The sequence below is a fragment of the Neofelis nebulosa genome, chromosome 3 (assembly GCF_028018385.1).
Source record: "Neofelis nebulosa isolate mNeoNeb1 chromosome 3, mNeoNeb1.pri, whole genome shotgun sequence".
NCBI lineage: Eukaryota > Metazoa > Chordata > Mammalia > Carnivora > Felidae > Neofelis > Neofelis nebulosa.
The window spans coordinates 106,660,902-106,687,540 of NC_080784.1; the positions used below are offsets into that span (position 1 = coordinate 106,660,902).

General features: G+C 35.3%; 1 protein-coding gene across 2 annotated transcripts; it reads right to left on the reverse strand.

Moving 5' to 3' along the window:
* Nucleotides 1-249: 249 nt before the first annotated feature.
* Nucleotides 250-26,632, reverse strand: METTL14 (methyltransferase 14, N6-adenosine-methyltransferase subunit). Of its 2 annotated transcripts, XM_058721520.1 has the most exons (11): nt 26,434-26,632; nt 22,063-22,151; nt 21,047-21,134; nt 17,897-17,977; nt 17,460-17,547; nt 13,212-13,302; nt 11,874-12,015; nt 6,849-6,941; nt 4,680-4,796; nt 3,056-3,266; nt 250-1,711 (listed from the first exon to the last, which is right to left on the reverse strand). In XM_058721520.1, exons 1-11 carry the CDS (start codon nt 26,497-26,499, stop codon nt 1,407-1,409), a joined length of 1,371 nt encoding a protein of 456 aa, XP_058577503.1. In that variant the 5' UTR covers nt 26,500-26,632; the 3' UTR covers nt 250-1,406. The 2 variants fall into 2 exon arrangements, with proteins under 2 accessions (XP_058577503.1, XP_058577504.1); XM_058721521.1 differs by lacking the exon at nt 22,063-22,151 and having other exon boundaries at nt 26,434-26,541.
* Between the last annotated feature and the right edge of the window lie 7 nt (nt 26,633-26,639).

Below are 26,639 nucleotides of genomic sequence, written 5' to 3' on the forward strand. Positions count from 1 at the left end.
TCTATTTTCAGTCCTTATCTTCAAACTGAGTCTTTAGTGTGTGTAACATAACCTTATTTTACATATGATCCGAGCCAATGAAAAGCTCAGAATGGCTACTAAAATGCATCACAGACCAAAACAAAAGTCTGATCTTAGGTCAGTCCTTATTCATTTGGTAACAAAGGCAATTCCACTTACAGAAAACATACTACCACATTTCAAAGGTTTAAAGTTTCATTAGAAAAATTATACACAGAATAAAAAATATATTTTTCAAGAATAATGGTATTATTTCATTCATCAAATTCATTTAAAACATGAGTTACAGTACAGGAAGAGAAATGACAGCATAGTTGTATACAACCAACTGATCTGCAAAACCAGTCTCTTAAAAACAACACACCATATGGTTTTAATAAAAGGCAACTACAGTTCCATTTTCTAAGGTGTCTTAAGGGTTTTCTGTAATTAGTTTTTATATTAAGTTTTCTCCATAACAATTTTAAAGATGTTATTTCCTCATCACCAATTACTTTATTCCCCAAAACACCTGATAACCAGGTCTCTCTGTTGTTGCCTCCATTTTCTTTATTCTGCTAAGGGATATGAAGCTGCTTTCAAGGTCAATCCAAGTTCAAGTCCACACCAAAGTTCTAACACCTGGAGATTTGTCCTTCTTTGCTTAAGAAGTGTGATTAACAGCCATCTGTAGCAATGCAACTGAAATTATAATGAGCTTTTTCTCTTTTGTCTGCCTACTCAATTCTACCTTTCCCTCTGCCCACCGCTGGGCGCACCAACCTCCCCCAGTAGATTTAGATTTGGGAGGAGGTGATTTTGTTGAGAGTCTCTCAATGTCTGAGTAGCAGTCGAATCGTATGAGTTCAAGATTCTTAAAAAAGAAAAAAAAAATTTCTTTTTATTGTTTCATCAAGAAAATGTTAAAACCCTGACAGAAGTTAACCATCTGTCCCAAATCCATTCCATCAAAGCTCCCAAAGAGCTTTCCATTTGCTGTGACAGCAGTGGCAGGATGGCTACTATCATCTGTCTTGGCACTGGTGTGATACTACAGATGGCTCTTTTTCACTGTTCACTTAAACTACTTCTAAAAAGCAAAAGCCTTTGTAATTACTTGGAATCTATCAGAATAAACTGGTCTCTGAAAGGAAGGTATTTGTTGCATTGTTCAGTTACATGCACACGACCAAAGGCAGGATGATGTTGATCCTGGACAACAGTGTGTGTGACACACAACAGTGTGTGTGACAACTGCACGGAGATTGGCTAAGGTGTTCCTGCAGCTTAGAGAAACTATAGCAGAGTGCCAGGTGGAAGTGAGTACTACACTAAGTCTCCCAATGAGAACTCAAACTACAGTAAAGAAGGTGGAGGGGCATTAATAGACCAGTGTCTTAACAAAGTTACCGAGGTGGAAAGCCACCTCTGTGTGCTCCTCCGCGGCCCCCGCGAAAGCCACCTCTTTCTCCTCGGAAGTTAGATCGATTTCTTTCTCGACCACGGCCAGCAGAAGTTCCACCCCTTCCTCCACCCCTGGGAGCTCCACCTCCCCGATCAGATTTAGACTTGGGAGGAGGTGATTTTGGTCGAAGTCTCTCAATTTCTTCTGTACATCCAGTCAAGTAGGAATTAGGAGCACTAAAGTAGGATGCATATGTTTCTGCATTATAGTTGCTATTTGTAAGAGTCGGTCCAACCGTAAGCCAGCCTGAAATAGGGGGAAAGAAAGATTATCTTTTTTGTTTCCAGTTCTTTCTTACTGGTCCCTTAGGACCTATTTCAAATCTCTAATGCATTTTTAAAGATGCCCCTATCACCTGATATTCATCTTTTTATAGAAAACATGGTATTTAATAATGGTCATACAGACTTCATAGATATGTATCTTTATTTCACCTGCATGACTGTAACTTATCTTCCTCATCTCCATCCTTGTTTCACATTCTGTGAGAGTAGCACTTAGAAAAAAATTACACACTACACTGAGTTTGGGCTCAGTGTAAATGTAATAAACTTTATTCACCTTCCTAATTGGGGAAATGATACCATTGTTTTCTGGTTAAAATCCTGGAGCCAACTTTTGCCTCTACTCTCAGTAATATTACCCCAGATGATAGGTGCTAGAAATTCAACCGCTAACCTCCATGTTGCTCCTATTCAATCCCATTTTTCCATCTCTACCACCACCCTCAAACATAAGTCTTTTTCTTTTTTTCAAAATAGTAAATTCACATTACACTGATTTCACAAAAAGTTAAAATTTTAGGGGCGCCTGGGTGGCTCAGTTGGCTAGGCGACCAACTTCGGCTCAGGTCATGATCTCGCAGTCTGTGAGTTCGAGCCCCGCGTCGGGCTGTTTTGACAGCTCAGAGCCTGGAGCCTGCTTCGGATTCTATGTCTCCCCCTCTCTCTACCCCTCCCCTGCTCATGCTCTGTGTTTCTCTGTCTCTCAATAATAAATAAATATTAAAAAAACACTATTAAAAGTTAAAATTTTGAAAAGACACCACCACTATACATGTAAGCAAACAAGCTAGGTATTTTAGTTACTAATAAAACAAAGGTCTGTATTTCACAAATATATGGTTATTTTCTTCAGGATTATTCATTCATTTATGCATTTCTTCATCATATTATTTACTGAATAATCTGAATGTTGGGTATAAAGAAGTGAGGAAGACAATCTTTGCCTTCTATGAGACTGCATGTTGGCGAAACGGATTATAAACGTAAGCCCAAATGAATGTGTAATTCATCTAATGGTAGGTGCTATGAAGAAAAAGAAAACAGAGTTAAGGGGAAAGACAGGAGTGGAAGGAGGGGAATGGAGCAGGAAGGTGGCCAGTTTAGAGAGGTGTGAGAAAAGGTCTGTCAGGTATTTGAAAGGAGAGGACCATGAAGAGACAAGAACGAACTCGGCATATGTGAAGTACAGCAAGAGGAATCAAATACATCGTTAAGAATTTTATATTACAGAGTACTCTGTACCATTTCTTGACACCTATATCCCAAGGGACCAAAAAGATTTTTTTGAGTTTTTCTGAGGTCCTACCTGGTCGAATTGTACTATCTCTTCCAAATAGATGAAGGCGTCTTCTACCAAGACAAAAATGTTCAATAATATGAAAAATTTCTACAGGCTTTTCTATATTGCCAATTTCAGGTTCTTCTGTGATAATCAAGTCAATGTCAACATTGGCATGGATGAAGTCCCCATCTGTGCTACGCTTAACAGTTCCTTTGATCCCCATAAGGCAGTGTTCCTAAAAAACAATAAGAGCAGGCCAATTAATCTCTTCATCAACAGTCATATTTCATAACATTTTACATTTCTGATGTCCCCAATTCTAAAACAGACTTCAGGGGCGCCTGGGTGGCGCAGTCGGTTAAGCGTCCGACTTCAGCCAGGTCACGATCTCGCGGTCCGTGAGTTCGAGCCCCGCGTCAGGCTCTGGGCTGATGGCTCGGAGCCTGGAGCCTGTTTCCAATTCTGTGTCTCCCTCTCTCTCTGCCCCTCCCCCGTTCATGCTCTGTCTCTCTCTGTCCCAAAAATAAATAAAAAAACGTTGAAAAAAAAAAAAAAAAAAAAAAAATTTAAAACAGACTTCATTTCTTCAAATCTTTGGGATATAGTTCTATGGGCAAAAACACTATAGGAAAGCCTGGATTTCTGGATGTGGGAAGATTGCCAGGGAAGCTAGAGACAACAGTGTTAAACTTGGGGCCATCACATTTTAGAACTGCATCAATGACCATAGAGTCTTTCTTTCTGCAAAACTAGATAATAACTTGTTTCTACCAGTTATGGAAACATGGCACTTGACCTTGGAATCTTAAAAGGGTGTTATACTGGGCCTCAAATAATCCAAGATCAAAACTATATACAAGATGCCTTTTTATATGGAGAAGGGCCTTTTAACATGGATACAGACTTCTAATAACTCAACATAAGAAAATGTGAAAATCAAACATTTTTTTTTTTCATTTGTTTTTTGACCTTCTCTATTTAATCTGGCAGGAGTATGGGTTAAATTAATCTCTCACTTGACTCCATGAACCATGGCAAGAGTAGCTTAGGCTCCCTTCAAAGAATTTTCTAAAGAATTTTGAATTTTCCAGTTTAAGAAAGACTTAATATGAAAGACTCCCACGAATGGCTCCCTAAAGAGTAAAAGACTGGGGGACAAACTTTTAAAGCCTGAAGTAACAGGGAAGTTGTATAGAGCAGAGGTTCTCAAGGTTCTTGTGTAGGTTCTCAGGGTTCTTATATAGGAAAAAGGGAAGGAGAAAAATATGCTTCCAAGGCAGCCAGCTATGAGTCTTGCTACTGCCTCTTTTTTGTGGGCTCAGAGAAAGGGAAAAAGTCTGGTGGGGCTCAGAGGTACCAAAAGCCCATACATAAAGTGATTTAGAATTAACAGCAGTTTAGGACATACAAAAATATATACTACCTTCTCCCGCACAGTGAAGGTTGAATTTAACATAGTGAATAAAACACAGTGAACAAAACATAGTGAATTTAAAAATTAAACTTGATGTAATTCTATACTGTTCAATGCCATTTGTGCAAATCTAAGAAAATAATCTTTCTACCAAAATTAAACAGTATACAGTCATTTGGAAAAGCTTGAGGAAAAATAATGAAAATAAAGAAAACAAAACAGTAAAGGCAATACCTTTGTTCTCTGGAAGACAGCCTTTGGATCTAAAGTCTTAGTCTTTCCAGGATTGTTTTTATTGGTTTTAATCCAACAAATATCTTCACATCTTCTGTAACCCCATTTGCGTAAACACTAGAAATGAAAGAATTAAAAAAAAAAATCCTTAACTAAAAGAAATAAACAGTACTTAAAATAACCAACCAGTATTAAAAAAACTTCCTAGAGGTTTGAGACACTAAATCCAAGATGTTATAGTAATTTTTAGTGCAGAAATAGAAAAAAGGAAATACTAAAGTCTTTAAATATATGGCCATTATATAGAAAGCATAAATACCTTTCAGATATTAATATAATCTATATAGTTAAGTATCAAAACATAGAAAGGATTACATAGTACTCCAATTCTTTAATACTACCTTCCATTGTCATCAACAGAAAGTGGGTTTTAAATCATAAAGCACTCAGTCCCTCTTTAATCATAAAATAATTCAACAGATGATTTGATTCCTAGCACTTCAATTTCCTATCCTGACAAAGCTAAAAACTATTGAACATATTCTAATTGATAGCTTGTTTTCAAATGAGTCTTATGTTATTTTTATATACTTAATACTAACAACTTCAAAAAACCAAAATACTTAAAATTACGTACCTTATTACTTGCTAATACTGAGGGCTACTACCATATATAGGTGCTGACTAGCTGGTGGGAATAAAAACAAGATATGTCCTTACCCCCTCATTGATTTAAGAGTAAAGTAGGGGGAAATAAGCATATAGTGCAAGACGATAATGTTGGTATTGTTCATGTCAGGAATGCTCTTATTGTGTAAACTCTTATCATGAGAAACACCTCAAAACGAAAACCTGGATTTTTATTTTAAAATCTAAAAATCAAGATCAGTATCTGTTCCTGTTGACAATTATCTGTTTTGCACTGGAAATTCCTTATACATCACAAGGGTCTATATCTTCGTGCCCTAATCAATTAACAAAAGCTCACCAGGATTTCTTATGCTTAATTATTTTTGTAATCGTTTTTGGCCCAAATCTGCTTTTACCAATATGACAGACTGCTGCATGAATAAAACAATAAAACCTCCTAATCATTTTCAAACTAATTCGGGAGGCAGAAGGTAAGCCCCAAGCCAGGCATTAGAGCTACAAAAGGTAAATACCAACATAGCTGTAAAAACATATAGTATGTTTCTATTTTCTTAGCTTTTCCAGAACATCTTGGAAAGGCGTCAGCAAAAAATAACTATTCCCAATCAGAATAGTTATAGTCTTACCTTGGGAGTTAATAAATGACACAAGCAATAATATTATTCAACAGTCTCAAACTTGCTATTTTATAAATACAAAGTAACTGTAAAATTTCAGGATTTTAGAACAAATTTATCTCAATATAATCCTACTTAAATTCTTCACCTGTCAAATGGATACTTCCTAAAATTGCCAAGATTAAATGAGATCGTGTGCTGTATAACAAGTAATATGTCCTAAAAATGGAAGGTATCATCTATTAACAAGTGAGGAAACTGAAACCCACAAGTGTAAATATCTCTTTACCCAAAGTTTTACTGCTGGACAGCAGAACTGAGACCAAAACTGAATGAAGCCTTCGAATACTTAGCTACAATGCTCCCATTATTCTTAGGTAAAAAAGCATACACTATTTTGTTTCCATTTAGAAATTCAAAATATTGCAATAAAAAAAAGAGTTCTGAAATACAGTAAACATAAGGCGCTTAAAAAAGAGGTGTTATGTAACTTCCCTGTCACTCTTACTCAATTATTCAAACTATGTGTTCCGGATGCTCTGTTATTTTTCCAATTTGATTTGGCTTCTATTTGGAATTCAGGAGTTAATGTTATTCAGAATACTTTTTAGCTATTCATAATGAGCAGTAAATGACACTAAGCAGCTTGTTTTTGAGTTGCAGTATCAAATGCCTAAACTGTTCTTTTGAAGTTGTAATAAATCATATTTTGACTTCTTGAACCCTAATGCTAGCTAACCAAAGGGTACTACTGCCTTTTGTACATTCTTTTCTAATCACATTTTTTTCCTTCTGAGTATTTTAGCAATATTCAAGAAACAAAGGACAAAATAACATCTATCTTCAAACTTTTTATATTTTTTCTTATGACTAAAAATCCACTTTAAAAAAATGATCTTACCACTCTTCCAAGGTCCAATCCCTCCCCAGAACCACACCAGAGAAAAATAAATGATCGTGGAGCTGCAATCTCATCAATTTCTAACTTCATAATCTGTAGGAAACCAAAACAATATTGCATAAAAGTATTTTGTTTCCCAGTCATTCTAAATCCAAAAGAATAACCCCTGAGATTTATCAAGACTTTCAGTAGATCTATTTTTAGATGTACTAATTTTCATTAGAAAATAAATTTTATCCTTAGAACTTATTCTACTGTTTTCTTATTCTATATTAAGAAAACACACACACATGCACACACATATACATACACTTGACTTTATACAGAAAGAGGTTACAGAGAACCATATTTATAGAATTATGGACTTTTGTAAGATGTAATTTGAGTGCAATACTTTATGATTTACAGAAAAAGAAACTGAAAAAAAGAGGTTAGGTTAAATTATCCCAAAGTTAGGGGCAAAATTAAAATGAAATATAGTAAATATTTGGGGAATATTTAGTTTCCAGCATCTACAGAAATTCTAGATAAAAATAAATCAATATGCACATTTTATTATAATGACCATTTTAGTTCTAAAATGCCAAAAAAAATACAGCCCAATTTTTCCAAAGAATATCTACAGATCGCTAACAGACACATGAAAAGATGCTCATCACTCATCATCAGGGAAATACAAATCAAAACTACAATGAGATATCACATCCCACGTGTCAGAATGGCTAAAATTAACAACACAGGAAACAACAGGTGTTGGTGAGAAGGCAGAGAAAGGGGAACCCTCCTACACTGTTGGTGGGAATGTAAACTGGTGCAGCCACTCTGGAAAACAGTATGGAGGTTCCTCAAAATGTTAAAAATAGACTAGGATCCAGCAATTACACTACTATGTATTTACCCAAAAGATACAAAAATACTGATTTAAAGGGATACATGCACCCAATGTTTATAGCAGCATTATTGACAACAACCAAACTATGAAAAGAGCCCAAATGTCCATAAACTGATGAATGGATAAAGAAGATGGGATATGTATTCAGAATGGAATATTACCCAGCAATCAAAAAGAATGAAATCTTGCCATTTGCAACGATGTGGATGGAGCTAGAGTGTATTATGCTAAGTGAAATAGTGAAAGACAAATACCATATGATTTCACTCATGTGTGGAATTTAAGAAGCAAAACAGATGAACATAGGGGGAAAAAGGAGAGAAGCAAACCATAAAACAGACTCAACTACAGAGAACAAACTGAGGGTTGCTGGAGGAGGGGTGGGTGGTGGGATGGGCTAAATGGGAAATGGGCAGTAAGGAGGGCACTTGTGATGCTCACTGGGTGTTGTATATGAGTGATGAATCACTAAATTCTCCTGAAACTAATATTACACTGTATGTTAACTAACTGGAATTTAAATAAAAAACTAAGAAAAAAATTACAGTCTATAATTTTGTTTGCCTTTTATGTGTTGAGTATTCACATTAAAAAAAAAAAGTTCCTCAATAATTCTGTAAATTTTAGGATAATACATACTCATATAAAAGACTATAAAACCAATCATTTTATGACATTCTTTTTCTTCTAGCTTTCTGCCACATTTCAGAGACAGACCATGGTTCAAGCAGATATTTATATTTCATTTATTTAAAAAATTTTAACTTTAGTAACATCCATTTGAGTTATAACCGTATCATCTCTAACTTAATCTAAATAGAAAAACATTATTTGGCAATAATAATGGAAATAAGTTACAATATATATTAACCTACTGAGTTTTATACTTCTTTTAAAATCTTGAAATCTCTCATCTAATATTCTCATAGGAATATGAATAAGTAAATATGTAATACACACATACACATATTCCTACATATTTATACATGAAAGAGCTAAAATAAGTGATGACACACAACAGTGAAGAGCATCAAGCAAATTACTCTCTCAACACTGCAGTTCTAAATGCTAAGTGCTAGTATTTTAAAAAGTTGGTATTTTAATATCCTTTACCAAAATCCATTGATCACTACTGACTCTCTAATGTGAAAGAGAATGCCTTGTGAAATCCAAACACTTTTCTTATTCATATTCTTTATTTATATTCTATTTATTATTTTAACTACTGGCACTTTCTTTAGGATATTATCATATAAAAGTTAAGAACTTAGGGTCTTGGGCCAGACAATACTTTTCAATATGCTAGCCCGAGTTGTTCAGTGAAATTAGACTGAAATCAAGAATATGCATATAAAATGGAATTCCTTTATTTCAGAAATCCTGTTGGTCTGTTCTGTCACATATAATTGAAGCTCCTGTGCCTTCAGTGACCAAACCTCAGAGACTGGCCAGAGAAAAAAGTTCAACCTAATTACAGCCGACCCCTGAATAACACAAGGGCTGGTGGCACCAACCCCTACCGCCCATAGAAAATGCAAGGGTAACTTCTGACTTCCCAAAACTTAACGACTAATAACCTACTGTTGACTGGAAGCCTTACTGATAACATAGAGAGTCAATTAACACATTTTATATGTTATATGTATTGTATACTTAAAGTAAGCTAGAAAAAATAAAATGTAACTTAGAAGATCATAAGGAAAATACATTTACACTACTGTAAATAATCCACACAAAAAAGGAATCATGCAGTTCAAGCCCACTTTGTTCAAGGATCAACTATACTAATCAAAGACATAAAGATTTATTTTTTCAATTTTTTTTCTGACTAAACTCACAAAGATTGTTTTTATGTATTAATCAATTTTGATGAGGAAATGGTTAAATAGGTATTTCTTAAACACTGCTGGAAGGAATGTAAATTTGTGCAACCTATCTGGAAAACTTCTCAGCAATAAGCATCAAGAGCAGTAGGTCTTTTACCTTAAGTCTTGGGAATATAATATACTGTATAACTTTCTGAATTTCAACAATAAGCACAAATTACATTCATCATCAGAGGATGAGATTTTTTCAAAGTGGTAAGAGCCATAAAAATACAAATAAAAATGTCAGTGGGATCAAAGATAAAAGGAAAAGCTTCCAGGAGGAAAAACTGGAGGTGTATCTTGAAGATTAAATAATATTAATAATAGTAACTATCATTAACTCAGAGAGGACATGCAAGGATTCAGCATGGTTTCCTATGAAACAGCAGCCTTACAGTGTCAGTCCTTTCCTTTCCCTGCTTCCCTTCTGTGCTTAACACTCTTGCCTACTCTCTCCTTGAAATTCCCTATTCCCTTGGCACCTAGGACATTCATATTCTTGGTTTTCCTTATTCATTTTTGATCCATGCTTTTGATCTTCTTTTCCATGTGCCTCTTAAATGTAAAAGTTTCCTGAAGCCTTACTGTTAATCCACATTTTATCTTAATTGAGACACTATCTCTGGACAAATTCATCCATTCTCATGGGTTTTATGTGCTAATCTTCTAAATCTGTATTTTGAGACCAGATCTGTCTGTCCTTTGAATTACATATTCCTATCACGACTCCACACGGATGTCTCACATACACGTCAAAATCAACATATTCAATATGATCTAATCCCTTTAATCCAGCTTTTTTAATTGTTATTTATTTTGAGAGACAGAGAGAGAACATAAGCAGGGAGGGGCAGAGAGAGAGAGAATCCCAAGCAGGCTCCACACTGTCAGCACAGAGTCCCATGCGGGACTTAACTCACAAACTGTGACCTGAGCTCAAGTCCAGAGTCGGACGCTTAACTGACTGAGCCACAAGGTACCCCTCTAATCCAACTCCTAAATCCACTCTTTCTCAGCTGGTGAAAACTCAACCCACTTATCCCAAGACTCAAACCTCTGCATCATCCTTAACTCTCCCCCTCAGTCCAATCACTAGATCTCACCCAAGTATCTACAAAACATTACTAAATTCATCACCTTTCTATTCTTACTACCATCACTCTAATTCAAGGTCCCTTCATCTCCTAACTGGGCTACTGCAACAGTCTTTTAACTGCTCTCTCTTTTCCAGACTTTTCCTCTAGTCCATTCTCCACACACTAATATGACACTTTAACTAAGCTGTTTAAAGCCGTTCAAAGACAACTTAGTGTCTTCAGGAAAAAAGTCTAAGCTTCTAAGAAGACATCATCTCAAGAAGAGTTCCAACTTGTGTTCTAACAACATCAACCTACAAACCAGATATTCTTTCCCACCATCCCTTCTGCTCTTGCTGTTCCTTTCACTTGGAATCACTAGCCCATCCCTTTCTTCATCTGGCCAATTCCAACTAGTCTATTTATATTGTTAACATGTCACCTCCTCTTTGTTCATGTGACCCATCCTCCAAGGCTTGGTCAGTTTGTCTCAGATCATCTTATGCAATCCTCTATTATTGAACAAAATAATAATGCAATTATCTGTTTAGATCAATATTTATCCCATTTAACTATGTGCTCCTTTAGTCCAAGTACCAAGTCTTATTCATCTTCAAATCTCCAATACCTACCACATTGCCTAGTACAGAGTGGTACTCAACAAATATTTGTTATTTTTGTTACTGATCAGTAAAAACAGATGACTTTACCTAACTGTAGTTATCAGCTTGCTTAATTTTATTTAGGAAAATGTAACTTTATCACAATTATACTGAAATTACGTATCTTTTTTATCCATTATAAGTTCCTTGAAAAGTAGCAATCGTTTTATATCTACCTATCTATCTCTGTATTATACTCTAATGTTTACTAAAACTAGGTAAATGCAGAAAGAGTTATCAATCATTTAGTTTTTAGACTTTTCTAGCTAGGACTCTAAGACTGGAATTGTGAGTCTTCTACAGACTACTAACTCACTGCCGGCTCAACTTCAGCCCCAAAAAGAAGAATCAGACCAAAGATATTATAGTATTTGTTAATGTACCCTGGATCTTCTGTCACATTATATGCTATAAATCTGCAATTATGATTCCTAAAAATGTAAGAATATTTATAATCTTCTCACCAAATAATATATATTCATTTGAAAAATAAATAATTAATTACAATGTAGAAAGTTTCATCATACATCATCCCAAGTCCAGCATTTTTCATTAGCAGTGATGCCAGTTTCTCTGTAATATTCTTCTAAAGGGGGTTCCAGAAGAATCACATCAAATTTAGGTGTCAGTTCTCTGATGTCAAAGGCTTCTATATCTGCTTGTAAGTACCTATTTGATTAAGGCATAAAAAGTGACTAAGAGTTTTCAAATACCTTACAGATAATAAAGAAAGGAATTTCGTAAATATTACTAAACACTATTTACAAAGTAATCATAAACTAGTTACTGAATACCTTTTTTATGCAGGACTATCTTTCTTCAGTATAGATAGTAAACCATCTACCAACACTCTTCCCTAGAAGATGGATATAATCACACTACCAGCCAATAGCATATTCCCCCATGTATATCCAGAATGTACTTCTCTCATTTTTACAGTGAAAACTCATACTACTATGTAAGTCTCTGAGCCCCATTCCATCATCATCTGAATTCTCTAAGGAATATCACATTATTTCTTTCTTAATTAAGTTAGAAAAACTATTTGTAAGCTTTAAAATTTAGAAACACTGTTTCTAGAGATGGATGTAATTTTCTTTTATTGTTTATTAGTAAAATTATTTCTCTATTAATAGTCTTTTATGGCTAACTAGTATGTTACAACTAGTCATTACTGAAAAGTTATTTCCACATAGTATGAAAGTAATTTAAATATAAACTACTTTAAATGTAAGACTATTTTTAAATTAGATATTAGAGTCTGCTAATATTTTTCTTCACACAGACTTCTTTGCGGCTCTTCATCACTAACAGTACACATTTTAGCAAACTGTTCGAAGTAAGCTAAATGTGAAATAGGCAGATTCTCCAATTTCAAAGACTTTTTATACACTTCTGAGAAAAACGTTCTGGTTAGCAAAGGTTAACATGAATTTTCATATTCCAAAATGCTATGAATAGTATCCCTGAATGCTGAGTTATAATTAATTTTTATTCTTTTCCTTCATCTAAGTTTTCTAAACTTCCTTCAATAAATAAATTACTTTTTGAGAGAAAAAATCACTTGAAAACATTTTAGGAAACTCAAGAATACAACAAACATGAATGATTTTTCTAAGAAGAAAACATTTACAGACATTTTCAGGAAATTAACTGAAAAAAAAAAAAAAAAAAAAAGAAATGAGAACCTACTAGTGTACTCAGCACTGGAGTTTCAAACACATCTATTTTACCAAACTGAAAACCACAGTGTGTTAACCCCATATAGGTGCTGAACTTTTTTCAAATAGAAAGGTTACAGGATAAAAAGACTGCTATTTTAAGGCTGAGTTGGGAATAAAAAACAATTGAGAAAACACACTTACATAGGAGGAGTGTTAGATTTAGCTATTAACTCATCCTTGAGCCTGATGAGCTCCCTCAGTTTAGGGTATTCTTCAAATCTGTCAGCCAAACCTGAGGAGAAAAAGTAGTAAATTCTAAATTTTAATACTCTTTAAGTTACTATCAGTGAATTCAAAGGGTTACGGGCCCTCTCAAGAAACAAAACAATAGACAACGACCACTTTAGTCTCCTGTCCTTTTAAAAAAAATTAATTTTAAGTATTTTTTTGCATTGATTTTTTAAAAATGTTTGTTGATTTTTTGAGAGAGGGAGCACAAGTGGGGGAGGGGGAGGGGCAGAAAGACAGAGGGGGTCAGAGGATCCGAAGCAGATCCTGCGCTGACAGCAGCTAATTGATGTGGGCTCAAACTCATGAACAGTGAGATCATGATCTGAGCCAACCAGGCACCCCTATTTTGAGTATTTTTAAAACAGTTCATATCTAATGAGCCTAATCCCATATGCAGGCAAAGGTCCAGATGTTCTAAAGCCCAGTTCAAATCAATACACCATTAATTTCTCATATTTAAGTTAAATCTGCTCATACACAGCATTAAGTTTCACCATTCTGTTCTAAGGAAAAGAAAAAACACTGCCTTCTATCAAGTTTTTCCCCCTTTTTTTTAGCTAGAAGAATTCTTTTCCCTTAAAAATCTAGTGATTATTGAGGTTGGTAGTTAGCTTCTTAAATAGTTATTAAAAGCATAGACAATATTTCTTTTCTTTTTTGTGATTACATACAAGGAGAAACAAAGAATAGTTACAGGTAAGAGAAACCCTGCTGATGATCTTAAATTAGTTGGCTATGGCTCATGGACACAATCCTGGAACAAATCTAGTAAAGAAGATAATGAGTCCCTAGTAGTCGATCAGCTCTCACCTCCAAGACAAATTGTTTTCTCTATGAATATTTATAACTGTAAGGATTTCACATCTCCATATTATAAACCAAATCTTCACATGTATTTTCAGGCTTAAGATCTTAAAAAAAAACATGTATAAGTACTGCAAAGAGTACTTAAAAACAGGAGAGTCTCTGTTCCCATGTCCTCAAAAATATTTTAGATCTTTGAGCTCAGAAAAGATTTTAGGTAAAACAGCATATTGCCTATTTAAAAAACTGTAGGATAAGTGCACTCGAATATCAAGGATTCCTAAAAGCTCTTATTTGGTTTTCTTTCCCCCCGACATGAAACATATTCCTAACAGTATAAATCATATAAGCAACTTAAATTAAAAACCAAAAGTACAGATATTAATAACTTTAACATCAAAGAGTAAAAATGAAAGATTTTGTAAAGCCTCCTCAATCAGTGGTTATAAAACAAATTTCAAATAAAGCAAGTTTGAAGATGTTATTATAGTCAGGTTTGAATCACAGTAGAGTCAGGTGTCTTTAAAAAACAGCTTTCTTAAAGTATAATTGATATATAAAAACCAAACATATGTAATGTACACAATGTGATGAATTTAGATATATGCATTCACCTATGAATTACCACGTTCATAGGTGTAACAGACATATCCATCATCTCTAAAAGTTTTCTTGTATTCCTCTTGGTGTGTGTATGTGTGTGTGTGTGTGAGGGTGCGCATGTGCATGCGCGTGTAGTAAGAATACTTAAGATGAGATCTACCCTTCACAAATTTTAAAAATTTTATTGACTAGAGTCAATAACATTGTTGACTATAAGCACTATGCTATACAGCAAGTCTCTAGAACTAATTTGTCTTGTATAACCGAAACTTTACACCAATTAACAACTCCCTATTTTCCCCTTCCTCCAGTCTCTGAAAACCACTGTTCTATTTTCTGCTTCTAGAAATCTGACTATGTAGGTATCTCATGAAAGTGTAGGTATTTATCATATTACATATACTATTTTAGGTACCTCTGTAAGTACTTGCATATTTGTTCTGTGACTGGCTTATTTCACTTAGCATTATCATGACTTTTTATGCTGCATCTAAATTTTACTCATGAAAACACTAAAATCAGTTTCTACTTCAAAAGTAACACTGCCTATAAGCAACAAAAATCAGATTACATCAAATTAAAATTTTTTTTTGTGCTGCAAATCATACCATCAGATAAATGAAAAGACACTCACAGAATGGGAGAAAATATTTCCAAACCATAGGTCTGAGAAAAGAGTTATACTGAGAATATATGAGGAACTCTTATAATGTAATAAATAAAAAGACAAATAACCAATTAAAAAATAAGCAAAGGGGGACACCTGGGTGCTCAGTCAGTTGGGCGGCCAACTACAGCTCAGGTCATGATCTCGCGGTCTGTGAGTTCGAGCCCCGCGTCGAGCTCTGCGCTGAGAGCTCAGAGCCTGGAGCCTGCTTCCGATTCTGTGTCTCCCTCTCTCTCTGCCCCTTCCCTGCTTGCTCTCTGTCTCTCTCTCTCTCTCAAAAATAATAAACATTAAAAAAAAAAAAAATAAGCAAAGGGTTTGGATATTTCTCCAAAGTAGGTATTTAAATAGCCAACAAGCATGTGACAAGATGCCTAATATCATTAGTCGCTAGGAAAATGCAAGTCAAAATCACAATGAAATATCATTTCATACTCACTAGGATGGCTATAATCAAAAAGATATATAATAGTAAATGTCAAGCACAGGAAGAAACTGGCCAAGAATATAAACTGTTTTGAAAAACAGTTGTGTAGTTTCTCTAAAAGTTAAACACAGAATTAACACATGACCCAAGAATTCCACTCCTAGGTATATACCTAGGAGAAATGAAAGCGTATGTTCACACAAGAACTTGTGTGAATACTCATGCAGCACTGTTTATAACAGCCAAAAAGTACAAACAATCCAAATTAATGAATAAAATGTGGTATATACATACAATGGAATATTATCTGGCAGTAAAAATAAATGAAGTACGGACACATGCCACAACATCGGTGATCCCAGAAACAAGGTGACAAGTGAAAGAAGCCAGTCCCAAGATACCACATATTGTCTAATTCCATTTATATGAAATGTTTAGAATAGGCAAATTGATAGAGACAGAAAGTTAATTAATGGTTACTTAAGGCTGGGGGGAGTAGCAGGGGAGGGAATGGGAACCGAATGCTAATGAGTACTGAGTTTCTTTAGGAGAGATGAAAATTAGATTGTGGTAATGATTGCACAAACTTGATTTACTAAAAAAAAAAAAATTGAATTATATCCTTTAAATGGGTGAGTTCTATGAATTCTCTCAATAAAGCTGTTTTTGTAAATGCAGGGATAATGCATTTGATGGGCTTATTAGTAGACTGAACAGGGGCTGAGGGAAGAATCTCTGGGCTTGAGGATATCTTAACAGCCACCTCAGAAACTGAAAAGCAAAGAGAACAAAACCTAAAAAAAAAAAAAAAAAAAAAAAGCGAAATAGATTATCCAAGGACTGGGACAACTACAAAAAATGTAAGATGTATAACAGAAATACCAGAAAAAAGAAAGGAACAGAAGAAATAGTTGAAATAATAGTATTTCCCCAAATTAATGTCATCAAACCAGATTCAAGAAGCTTAGAGAACACCAAGCAGGATAATGCCAAAAAAACCCCCTAAACCTAAGGCATATCATTTTCAAACTACAGAAAATCAAATATAAAGGAAAAAAATCCCAAAGAAACCAGAGGAAAAAGACACCATACCTATGGAGGAACAAAGATAACAATTATCCAACTTCTCAGAAACATGCAAGCAAGAAAAGATTGGAGTGAAATATTTAAAGTGTTGAAAGAAATTAAACACCAACCAAGAATTCTATACTCTGTGAAATTATTCTTCAAAAGCAAAGAAAAATAGACTTTCTTGGAAAAACAAAAATTAAGGGAATTTGTTGCCAACAGACCTGACTTGCAAGAAGTGTTAAAAGAAATTCTTCAGGGAGATGAAAAAAAAAATAATATAGATGAGAAAATCAGATCTACAGAAAGAAAGGAAAAGCAATGAAGAGGGAATCAACGAAGATAAAATAAAAATGCAAGTATAGTCACAGAACCAAACTGGAGAAGGAAAGAAGGTAGGAGGAAGGAGGGACGGAAGGGAAGGGAGAGAGTAACACTGCTAGATGGGAAAGGAGGGATACTAGAAGTACTGAGATTGGAAATGGGAAGCCAAGCCAGGAAAAATAATTTTGTTAGAAATAATCCACAAAATGGATAAATCACGTAATCAAGGGGTAGCAATAGCATATTCCCAACAAATCTAACGTACCTACATCCCTGATGAAATTCTGAGGTCTATGTCCAGTGTCTACAAAATGTTGGCAGTAATCATTATGGGGATTTAAACTCTGCGTTCCCTAAAGAAAAAGTCAAAATTAAATTAAGAGCATTTACTCTAATGGCAGATGCACTAACTCTGTACTTTATTTTTTATTATGAGACCATACAAAATCAAAATTGATAGATTAAAAAAATTTAGTAATATTTGAAAACACAGTAACTGACAGCATTACTCTTCAGTAGCTACAGACATTAATACAGCATTATCTCATCCCAAATAGCCAAATATCAGACTATTTCAAGAATAATTTTAAATGATTATTCTAAAATAATGATCCCTCAGTAACTGAAAAAATATTGAAAATAAGCACTTAAAATCTTTTCATGCAGAGATGAAATGTGAAGGGTTATGATTTGAAAATTTACCTTCAGAAAAGTACTAGAATCTTTATAAATCTCTTCTTCATATGGCAAATTCTCTTCTTCCTGCTGCATTTCTAATTCATCCTTGGAAAAGGAAGATTAAGTAGACATTTTATGTATACGAGGAATATTTTATATATTTATGATATCTTGAGTATTAAGACTCAATATAAATATTTTCTTTTCCTGAGATACAATAAGTTTTTCAAATTATCATTACAGTCAAACACTGAAGACTGCATTCTCATCATTATCCAATTAGTTATGTTTATAATAAGTAAAAATTTTCATCTTATCAATAAATAAGATGAAATCTTAAATCATACCAATCAATAAATCAATATAACTACTAATTTTGTTGACTGAATTGTCTAGAATTATCTCATATATCATACTATTAACATTAGAATTTAGTTCAAATCATGAAAGATATGACCACCAATGGGGCAATTTTATTTCTATTAAAATCCATATGAAACTTTTTATAAATCAAAAATGTTAAAATATAAGGAACTGTATATGGTAAAATATACATATTTAGACAATCACAATATTTAGTAAGTAAATAAAATGATCACAATAAAATAATCACTAATTTTAAGTTGCATATTAACATATACCAAAATGCAATGCACAAAACTGTATTCATGAGATTGGCCAATTATATCACTGAAATTCCTAGAGATTTACTGAAACTATTTATTCCCTTCTCTATTAAATATAGCTGTACAACAATCAACTTTAAAAAATGGAGATAGGCTTTTTAAACATAATACTTTTCTTTAAAATCTTCAAAATATTATTATTTTATATTTTCAAAATATTTTATATATCTTCAAAATATCTTTATATCTATATTTTATATCTTCAAAATATCAAGACACTTTATAACTTCAAGACTATTTATTTTGAAACAGAAAAAGGGAGCAACATGCACCAGCAGAGGAGATGCAGAGAGAGAGAGGGAGAGAGACAGAATCCCAAGCAGGCTCCATACTGCCAACGCAGAGTCTGATGTAGGGCTCGAGTTCACAGAACCATAAGATCATGACCTGAGCCAAAGTTGATGCTTTAACCGACTGAGCCACCAGGGGCCCCTTTTCTTTTCTTTTTTTAAAGTAGGCTTCACGCCCAGCACAGGACTTGGACTCACAACCTGAGCTGAGAGAGAATAAGATCTGGAACCCCAACTCACTGAGCCACCCAGGTGCCCCCATAATACTTTCTTTTCAACTAAATATTGCAATTATAGGTTTAGAAGTTGGGTTTTTTTCCTTCAGCCTCTTTCAGAGATAATTCTACATTGCTGCCTAGCGCATGAGATGTCAAAATATCTTAACTGTACTACCCAATATAATAAACATGGAATCACGCAACTCTCAAAAAAGACCATATTCTAGCCACTTGAAACCTGATCCAATTATCCAAAGTTTCTGATACACACACTTCCTTACTCTTACTAAAGAATATTACTGTCAGTGGCTACTAGGCCTTATGCTTTATATGTCACCTCTTACATTAAAATGAGGAAACTGAAATAAAGATCTTAATTTAATCGATTACAGGCATACCTCATTTTATCGTGCTTCAATTTATTGTACTTTTCAGACATTACAATTTTTACAAATTGAAGGTTTGTGGCAACCGTGCATTGAGCAAGTCTATTGACACCACTTTTCTTTTTTTTTTTTTTTTTTTTTTTTTTTAAATTTTTTTTTTTCAACATTTTTTTTTATTTATTTTTGGGACAGAGAGAGACAGAGCATGAACGGGGGAGGGGCAGAGAGAGAGGGAGACACAGAATCGGAAGCAGGCTCCAGGCTCCGAGCCATCAGCCCAGAGCCTGACGCGGGGCTCGAACTCACGGAGCGCGAGATCGTGACCTGGCTGAAGTCGGACGCTTAACCGACTGCGCCACCCAGGCGCCCCTGACACCACTTTTCTGACAGTGTCTGCTCATTTCATGTCTCTGTATCTTATTTTAGTAATTCTCACAATATTTCTAACTTCATTACTATATTTGTTATGGTTATCTGTGATCAGTGATCTCTGATGTCACTATTGTAATTGTTTTGGGGCACCATGAACCGAGTCCATACAAGATGGTGAACTTAATAAATGTTGTGTTTTGATTGCTCCACCAACTGGCTGTTCCCCTCTCTCCCTCTCCTTGGGCTTCCCTATTTCCTGAGACACAATACTGAAACTAGGCCAATTAATAACCCTCCAACATCCTTTAAGTATTCAAGTAAAAGGAAGAATTGCACATTTCTCATTTTAAGTCAAAAGCTAGAAATTACTAGCTTAATTTTCCTTAATGAGGAAAGGCATGCAGAATCTGAGAAAGACCAAAACCTATGTCCCTTGCACTAAACAGCTAAGTTGTAAATGCAAAGGAAATGTTTTTGAAGGAAATTAAAAAGTGCTACTCCAGTGAACGCACAAATGATAAGAAAGTGAACACACAAATGGTAAGAAAGGGCAACAGTTGTATTGCTGATATGGAAAAAGCTATAATATGGACAGAAGATCAAATCAGCCACAACATTCCCTTAAACCGAAGCCTAATCCAGAGCAAGGCCCTCACTCCCATCAATTCTATGAAGGCTGAGAGGTGAGGAAGCTACAGAAGAAAAGTCTGAAGCTAACAGAGGTTGGTTCATGAAGTTTAAGGAAAGAAGCCGTCTCAGTAACATAAAAGTGTAAGGTGAAGCAGCAGGTGCTGATGTAGAAGCTGTAGCAATATTGAGGCAAGACCCTCACCAACAAAAACAGATTATGACTTGCTGAAAGCTGAAATGATGGCTAGCATTTTTTAGCAATAAAGTATTTTTAAATTAAGGTATATACCTTATCAGACATAATGCTATTGCACACTTAATAGGCTGTAAGATAGTATACACCTAAGTTTTATATGCACTGGGAGATCAAAAATTTCATTTAACTTGCTTTATTGTGATATTCACTTCATTGTGATGGTCCGGAACCAAATCTGCAATATCTCTGGGGTATGCCTGTATACATATGCTACTGACGATTATTTTAGAAAATTTAAAATTAAGTTTTTAATAAAATTTGTTCTCCTGGATAACAATCTATTATTGTAAGGACTTATTTTTTCCTGACTATAAAACTTCCCTGTTCTCTACTTGCCTTGTATTCTTCCATCTTGTCTTCGTCTGTCTCCCCTTCATCCTGATACTTCCGTTTTGCATTTGGAGCAGAGGTATCATAGGAAGCCCTGAAAATTAAAACTGAAGTATCATACACAGATACAGAAAGATGTACCAGTGCAACTATTAATATTAAATAACAGTTTATAAAAACAGAGTAAAGTACATTTTTCCTGATTAAATAGAATCTATCCATCTGGTTTATAAATTTAAAAAGTCACACAACCTGACTGATAATTCTGTATTTTACTTTTATGAGAAAGCAACCAAATCAGAAACTAAGCTTTTATAAGGAATGTATGGCAAAAATAAACTTCCATATTACATATCATATAATTTGTCTTAAGCAAAATTGATGTTCAAATTAAGAACTAGAATACTGAAAAACTCTGAAGTGTTTTATGAACTACCAAATGAATACCGTTTTTAGGGTAAAGTGTGTTTTCTTTTATAAGAAACTTATAAATATAATTATTTATTTATGGTTTTTAAGCTAACCCTTAGTCTAACATTCCATTTTCTAACTACTTTATGAATGGGAACTTAACATATTCAGAAAAATAAGTATTTCTTAACTCATGAATAATAAAAACCAATGTTTCTGAAATCTTTATTTTTTTGTTTTTTTAAATGTTTATTTATTTTTGAGAGAGAGAGAGAAAGAGCACACACGCATGCAGGTGAGGGGCAGAGCAAGAGAGGGGGACAGAGGATCTGAAGCGGGCTCTGTGCTGACAGCAGAGAGCCTGACGTGGGGCTCGAACTCACAAACCGTGAGAGCATGACCTGTGCTGAAATCAGCTTAACTGACTGAGCCACCCAGGCACCCCTGAAATCTTTATTTTGATGCTTGTCACAACAAGCATTAATGCTTCCATAATGGAAAATCTATGATTTACTTACCTTCATACCTAGGATTATCTGTTTATTAAAACAATAAGCCTTTCACAACAGTAACATCACTAAAAAAACCCAAACAAAAACTATTCAACTGACCTGCAAGTTTCTCTTGTTTCAGCAATTTCTCTCTGCTCATCTTTGCTATTTAACACAGCACCAATGCTGTCAGCACTTTCAGCTCCCAACTGAGAAAAGGCAAAATGAAAAATTAGATCATAATGCATTGGATTGCCTTTCCAGACATTTGTAGCAACATTTAATATATCAAGTATTTTAAAAAAAAAACAACCAAAAACCCTAACTACCTCAGCAAGCAAATGGCTTAATTACCTTGCAGGAAAAACAGGAAATACCTTGGAACAAAACTATGTTAATTAAGAACAAATCTGAGAGTTGGCAAGAATTTTATACTTTCATTATATTTGAAATTAAGACAGTTCTAGCCAATCTTCTACTTTTTAAGTAAATAATAAAACATAATTTGGTAGTAGGAGCAATAACAACAAAAAAGCAACTAACATATAGTATACATAGGGTGGTAGGCACTATGTTAAACACTTTGCATCCATCAGCTCACATATTATACCTTATTTATCCCATGCTGTAATAAATATCTATCCAGTTTTATTCAAGCCAAGTCTTTATATAGTGATTTACAGGCACAATACTGAATTTTAATACCTAAAAAATGGGTATGAAAATTATGTTTAGCAGTTGGGGAAATTTTGCAAAATACAACAAATTACTAGTTGAGATAGGCTGGCTACATAGGATCGGTTCATGGAAAACTTTAAAAGCCAAACCAACAGGGGCACCTGAGTGGTTCAGTTGATTAAGCGTCCAACTTGAGCTCAGGTCATAATCTCACAGTTCATGGGTTCAAGCCCTGCTTTGGGCTTGTGCTGAAAGTGCAGAGCCTGCTTGGGGATTCTGTCTCTCCCTCTCTCTCTGCCCCTCTCCCACTTGTGCTCTCTCTCTCAAAATACATAAATAAACCTTAACTAAGTAAATAAATAAATACAAAACCAACAAGTGCAGAATGCAATTTGCAGGCCATGAAGAACCATTTAATACTTTTAAGTACAAGGACAGGAGGAAATCTGCACTAAATAGCCTTTTAGCTCAGGAAAGGGAAGAAGACACACTAAAATATCTGAGCTTCTAGTCCCCAGCCTTGATCTTAAATAATTGTCACTGCCTTTTTAGTCTGCCCACTTCATGACCTCCCTAAGGTTTCTCCAATATTAAATCTCTTCCAATTATAACTGTTGCTGAAATTTTAATTCTTCCATAAAATCTCCCTGAACCCTATTCTCATTAGTTAGAAGACACATCTACTTCCCATAGTTAAATGTTAACTTTTTTCCCATGACGGACTCCTCTCTCTGTTTGGATGAGTACAAGTTAGCTCCTTAAAGAGTACATAGAATAGCCTGCTTCCACTTTTCTCCTTTTTATCTTATTTCCTATTCAGATCATAGCACTTAATACAGCTTTCAATGATTTTACGTTTTACTTTTGTTTATTCCCTATTTATATTGTTTCATCGTCTATCACAACTTCCAAGTATTTTTATACTTCAATTATTTTATCTTTACTTTTGTTTACTTCTCCCCAAGTGACATGTAAGCTCCCTAAAGGGATGAACTCTGTCTTCTTTGTATTTGTATGTTTAGCACCTTGTATAATGCCTGACTCATAGTAGATGCTCAATATTTGAATGAACCTAGATTTCCTACTAGACCCTACATTAGAATACAATGTATTACAATAGAAATGCCTTAAGTCAAAATTCTGTTCATATATAATTGTTATCTCATGCCCACCCCCCCTCCAAAATCATGGAATGACTGGAATAGGTAAATCATAGATTTTCCATTATGGAAGCACTAAATATATTATTTGAATAATTAGGAAAATTTGGTATCATTTAAAAGCATATAGGATTTAGGGGCGCCTGGGTGGCTCAGTCAGTTAAGCGTCCGACTTCAGCTCAGGTCACGATCTCGCGGTCCGCGAGTTCGAGCCCCACGTCGGGCTCTGGGCTGATGGCTCAGAGCCTGGAGCTTGCTTCCGATTCTGTGTCTCCCTCTCTCTCTGCCCCTCCCCGTTCATGCTGTGCCTCTCTCTGTCTCAAAAATAAATAAACATTAAAAAGCATATAGGATTTAAAATTTTTTTAAAAAATTTCAGGGTGCAGAGGGAGAGGGAGAGGGAGAGAGAGAGAGAGAGAGAGAGGGCGAATCTTAGGCAGGCTCCACGCTCAGCATGGAGCCTGACCCAGGCCTCAACCCCATGACCCTGGGATCATGACCTCAGCCAAATCAAGAGTCTGATGCTCAACCAACTGAGCCACCCAGGCACCCTTGTATGATTTTTTAAAATAAAGGTAGGTACAGCTAAGTAAAAAGCAGGCATAAATGGCTGATGTTTAACAAGTAACAAGTAACAAGTAACATAAATAACGTACTTAACAGTAAGGACAACATAAGCTCCATGGAAGCGCCTAATAAGCCAGAGAGAGATCACAATAGCTTTCATTACAAAGTTCTGACCTGAGCTGTGCTATGGAGGATGGACAGAATCAGAAAGTTAGGAGGACAATTTTTACAAAAATCATAAAGTATTTATTGCACGAATCACATTCTGGAGAGTAACAAACCATTCTGTATTGTTCATATGGAGAAGGGCAACTGAAAGAAAGGCTGAAATTAGCTGGTAAAGTGGAAGTCTGTCAATGATACTGGACATTTTTACTTAAGTGAAATGGTTCCTATCCAACAAGAAGAGTAGGAGGCAGCTAGTGTACTAGAGAGAGCTAGAAAGGCCTAAAACTGCAGCTTGTAAACTTACCAGTTTTGTGGACTTCAGTATGTAACTTAATTTTTCTTTAATATTTGTTTAAGTGATCTCCACACCCAATATGGGGCTCGAAGTTACAACCCCAAAATCAAAAGTCCCATGCTCTACTGACTGGGTCATTCAGGCAACCGTTAGTCATGCAACTTAAATTCTTTGAGCTCTGTTTTCTGCATCTATAAGATGCAAATAGTATCTGACTTGTATGAATGAAGATAATGTATATAAAAAGCTTAGCAGAGTCTTGATACATAGAAGGGATACATAGAATAAACAGCACCCATTATTAAATTTTATGCACTATGTAAGCTCTTTTAGGGTAGGGACTACTTTTTATTCACAGTTGAATTGCCAATGACTACTAGATCCCCTGGCACATAGTAAGACACTAAAAAAATAATTGTTTATGGATGCATTTTGACTCAAGTAGAAGTTTGAATTGAAGACTAAAGAATAAGAACCTTTTTCCGTGGTAACAAAGCTATTAAACATTTTGAAGACAACATGCTAAAACAAATTGGGAAAAAGAAGGCCTGGAAAAGATACCGGATTTGTCCTAGATCATGCCAGAGGGACAGAACAGATCTGATTCCAAATTCCCACATTTTAAACACTATACCATAAACCTTTTCATTGGATCATAAAAGAGTATAGGTTTCAGATTTCCATTTACTAAAACTAAGTCTCATTACTGAAAAAAAAATAACATTAAGATGTCTCATTACAGCCTCTTAGCATTTCCTCCATCATTTTTACTAATATGAATGACAGAATGGGAAACACAGCCTCTTAAGAGAAGTGTACATCTGCATTTTCTGCATGTGTACTCTCCTAATCAAGTGTTAGCTTATACACAAGAAGCGGTGAAACAAGCTTTGGAGAGACAAACCTGGGGTCAATTTTCTGGCCTAGCGATGAGTGACATGAAGCAAAAATTACTTAACCTCTCTGGCCTTTCTTTCGTTATTCGGTAAGTGAACATAATGCTACCTGTTTCAAGGATTTGCTACAACTGATAGGAGTTACGAATTCATACACGATCGGTGGGTGATGACGAAGACACCATACATAGCACAGTGGACTGCAACACAAAAGATGCACAATCTAAAATTTACGTTCAGGCTACTTCCGATGCAGTCTTTAGACATGATCCCAAAGAAAATACTATGAATCTATTTCACAAGGAAGACACAATCTCAACAATGAGGTGCTAAGAAGAAAGGCAAAACACAGAATACGATGTGAACAGTGAAAAGAAACTTAGTGGATAACAAGTCACTCCTTGCGTGAACTACGGTAATTTATTTACAAAGACCAAATCTTTGTATCCCCATCATTGAGCCCTGCGCCAGACACTAGGCGATTCCATAATGTTGCTGAAGACCAAGAGTGGCATTCGGTTTAGCAACACCACAATCGCTGCACAAAATGGAGACTATTCGGGGTACTGCGTTAGATGAGAACAAGGGTAGGTAGGCCCTAGGATCACGGTCGCGGGACCAGAAAGGCAGGTTCCGCAGTAGATAGGGAAAGACAGCCGGGCGGAGGGCAGGGGAGAGAAGCGGAAACCGCGCACGCGCATTCGCGATCCCTCCCTGGGCCGCGGACCTGCTGCGCCAGGAGCTGCCGCCGTAACTTCTGCCGCTCCCGGATCTCCTGCAAGCGGCTGTCCATATCCCAACTCTTGTTTCCCACTGCCCCGAAAACTTGACAATTAGCAGATGAGTACCCTCCCAATTTTTCACCGGAGTCTGTGGAACAAGATTCGCCAGGACCTTCAAGCAGCAGGATGTCCCTTAGCCCTTTCTCAATAG

What these genes read in the sequence shown, in the direction of transcription:
- METTL14 (XM_058721520.1), bottom strand. Translation starts at nt 26,499, where the DNA reads ATGGACAGCCGCTTGCAGGAGATCCGGGAGCGGCAGAAGTTACGGCGG. An exon ending in GAATTTCATCAGGGATGTAG is followed by an intron (nt 13,303 to 17,459) that starts GTACGTTAGATT and finishes TTTTCTCCTCAG; the next exon opens with GTTTGGCTGACAGATTTGAA. An exon ending in AATGCTGGACTTGGGATGAT is followed by an intron (nt 6,942 to 11,873) that starts GTATGATGAAAC and finishes GGTTTCCTACAG; the next exon opens with ATTATGAAGTTAGAAATTGA.